Source organism: Eutrema salsugineum, unplaced genomic scaffold, assembly GCF_000478725.1.
Source record: "Eutrema salsugineum unplaced genomic scaffold, Eutsalg1_0 scaffold_9, whole genome shotgun sequence".
Taxonomy (NCBI): Eukaryota; Viridiplantae; Streptophyta; class Magnoliopsida; order Brassicales; family Brassicaceae; genus Eutrema; species Eutrema salsugineum.
The window spans coordinates 6,610,648-6,613,850 of NW_006256342.1; the positions used below are offsets into that span (position 1 = coordinate 6,610,648).

A 3,203-nucleotide genomic window follows, 5' to 3' on the forward strand; every position below is an offset into this window, starting at 1 on the left:
AAATAATTTTTTATAAATTTTTAAATTAAATTTACAGATTTAAATACTTAGTAGACTTCATTTAGACTTTAGTAGACTTCGTCAGGGAGTAAACGGTAATTAGGACATCCGTTTTTTGTTTACTCATACAGAATTAAATGGTCTTTTCACTACCCCTTTAGGTTATTTCTGTCAAATGTTTTTTCAGGGGTCTATTTTTGTATTCAAAGTCAAGTTTTGGGTTATTTTTAACAAAAATCCCATAAATAAAATTACATATCATTATTTAGCATGTGTTACCACCTTATGTTTCATCTGGCAATCATTCTTCTAGAAAAACCTGATCTTACAAAAAAAACTTTGTATCTCCTGTTTTCTTGCCTTCCAAGCTTGCCAAGGCTTTCAATTTTTTTTCTTTCCTAAAATGGTTTTCCATAGACTTTACACTGGTTTTATTTATATAAGGGGCCATTACACAAAAGAAAAGGTACAAAATAATGATTATCACTTTCCACATATAAAAAGAATTGTGAGGACATTTTAGCAAAACGAAAAAAAACATCTTAATATACTAGAGCCATGCAAAATTGATTGATTTTTCTTTGATTTAAGGGATTGATTTAATTATCTTGGTTAAAAAGCAAAACTGATTTATTTAAATATTTTTAATAATAATAATGGTCTAGATTCGAATAAAAAAATTCAAGCAATGATGACTAATGAAAATTATTAAATAAATAATTGTTTTTAGGATGGATATATCATGGATATACTTTCCTTATTTATTTATTTATAACTTATAAGAGAAAGGCATTATTCACATATTATATTTATATGATAAATATTATAGAAATAGAATTTGCCTCTATGTTATAAATCGACATTGTACAAGTTGTATTTAAATAAAATAAGTCGGATAAATATGGAACTCAAAAGAGTATTTACAAAATGCATGGATTGTGATGCCTGTTTATTTTTTTTTATATATATAACTGACAAAATCTGATATTTTTATTTTTATTTTTGGAGAATTAATTAGATAGTATAAAGTATGAAAAAAAAGGAAACAGCCATGCGGACAATGAATTTTTTAGATAAATATCTCGGATCTGTGAATTTATCTACAAAACTTCTTAAAAGAAATTAAAAGAAATAAAATTTCATAGCTTTCTTTCATAGCTTTATCAGTATATGTTGGTAAAAATGGAAAATCCTATACAACGGTCAGTAAAATGGAAAATCTTATTTTTTTTTGTCAAATGTAAAATGGAAAATCCTATATATAACGGTTAGATTAAAAAAAGGAAAGAAGAAAAGTTCTAAGAGGCTTGAGGTTACCTATCACACTACTTGAGTTTTACGTCTCTCTCTCTATATATATATATATATAAACACTTCAGAATCAGATCACGTCACATTCTCTAACAATTCCCAATTTTCTTTCGTTGAGAAACCCTAGTTTGTTGAGTCGATAAAGAGAGAGAGAAAACTTACAAGAGAACGATGCAGAAGCAAGAGTTCTTGGAACTGTTTGAGGCAGCAACTCGAGCGGCTAAAGCTGCGAGAGGCGGCGAGAATTCTACAGCTGTCTCGAGATGTCTTGACGCCATGAAGCGTTTGAAAAATGCTCCCGAGTCTCTTGTTTGTGACTTGATCACCAAAACCTCCTCCTCCATTGGAGAGAATCACAGTCTTTTCACGGAGCACAAAAACACCCAAATCCGATCAGAGGCAAAGCTTCTTTACACTCTTTGGCTGTCGTATCTCTACGCCACCGGAAAAAAACAAAACCGACCGGTGGTGAAGAAGAAGCGTGTGGAGATTTCGACGACAGGAGATTCTAAGCGAGACAAAGTGCGTGAGATTCTTCAAACTTCGTTGTCTAAAGTCGCCAACGAGGTTGTTGCTGAGACGGAGATGAAGAAACGAGTCGTTTCTTGCGATCCATGGACTGTGGCCGTGTCGGTGGAAACTGCCATGTTTGAGAAGTTAGGTTGTTTCGAGGGGTCTCAAAAAGCAAAATACAGATCGATTCTGTTCAACATGGGAGATAGTAACAATCCAGATCTGAGGAGGAAGGTGCTACTTGGTGAGATCAACGGAGAGAGGTTGGTGACGATGGAAAAAGAAGAGTTGGGGAGCGACAAGATTCAGAAGGAAGTTCAACAAATCAAAGAGAAAGCAAGACTTAGGGAAGAGAATCGTCTGAAGATGATGATGCTTCAATCAGATCATATGATCATGACCTAGGAGAGATTCTCAAATTTATTTTAACATGTATGCTTGACAGCTTGATTAAATTTCTCAGGGAGTTTGAATGTAACACACGTTTAGGGTTTTGTTTGCAAAGTTTTGTACTCATTATATTTCGTTGTTAAAACAAATAAAGTATTAAACCTTACCACTAACTCTCTTGTTAATTCTGACTCACATTTATCACGAACCACAATTATATAGTTTGATTCATTAATTATATTGCTTAGTGATGGATGGTTCAGGACCTTCAGGTAGCTTCATGCTTCTTTCTAAATACTGTATGGCAGTTTCAAAAGACTCTCTTCGCAAGAGAAGGTTTCCACAAAAAGTAGACTGACACTAATATCAAATTAACGTTTTCCGCCAGTGTTATAACAGCAACAGAAATAACCCCCAAAACAAAAAGAAAAAAGAAAAAATACTGAATCATAAATGTTCATAGTAATGAAATGTTATATTAACCTCTCAAACTCATATATAGTCATATTAGTCCCTCATGTTTAATCCTCCTCGCTCTTATTTTCAGCCATTGCCTTTTTTGATACCAAGTGGTTGATTAGTTGAAGGAAGTTTGGTATCAACACCAGTTTGAAGTATCAAACTTCAACAAAAAAACATAGAGGGATCAAAATGATAGATAATGGATATATATATATAGCTTAGTGCCACCCTATAATACAGGAATAAACCAGAGCATTGCATTGAGTGATCAAAATGATAGATAATGGATATATATAGCTTAGTGCCACCCTATAATACAGGAATAAACCAGAGCATTGGATTGAGTGATTGAAACAGGGGATCTAAGGATGGTGGTGGCTGTTGGTGGCGAACCATAGCAGAAGAAATCCTGCACAAGCACAGTCATGAGCTGACTTCAGTGCCACTGACCATTCTTCACGTTTTTGCTTACATTGATGGAGTGAAATTGATGTCCTACAGTGACCATGACATGTCAACTGCAGTGT

At 33.6% G+C, this 3,203-nt stretch overlaps 1 protein-coding gene across 1 annotated transcript; it reads left to right on the forward strand.

Annotated features, from left to right (window-relative positions):
- Positions 1–1,482: 1,482 nt before the first annotated feature.
- On the forward strand, positions 1,483–2,229 carry LOC18007864 (transcription elongation factor TFIIS). The gene is made up of 2 exons (XM_024156858.1): positions 1,483–1,958; positions 2,007–2,229. Exons 1-2 carry the CDS (start codon positions 1,483–1,485, stop codon positions 2,227–2,229), a joined length of 699 nt encoding a protein of 232 aa, XP_024012626.1.
- The last annotated feature ends 974 nt before the right edge of the window (positions 2,230–3,203 follow it).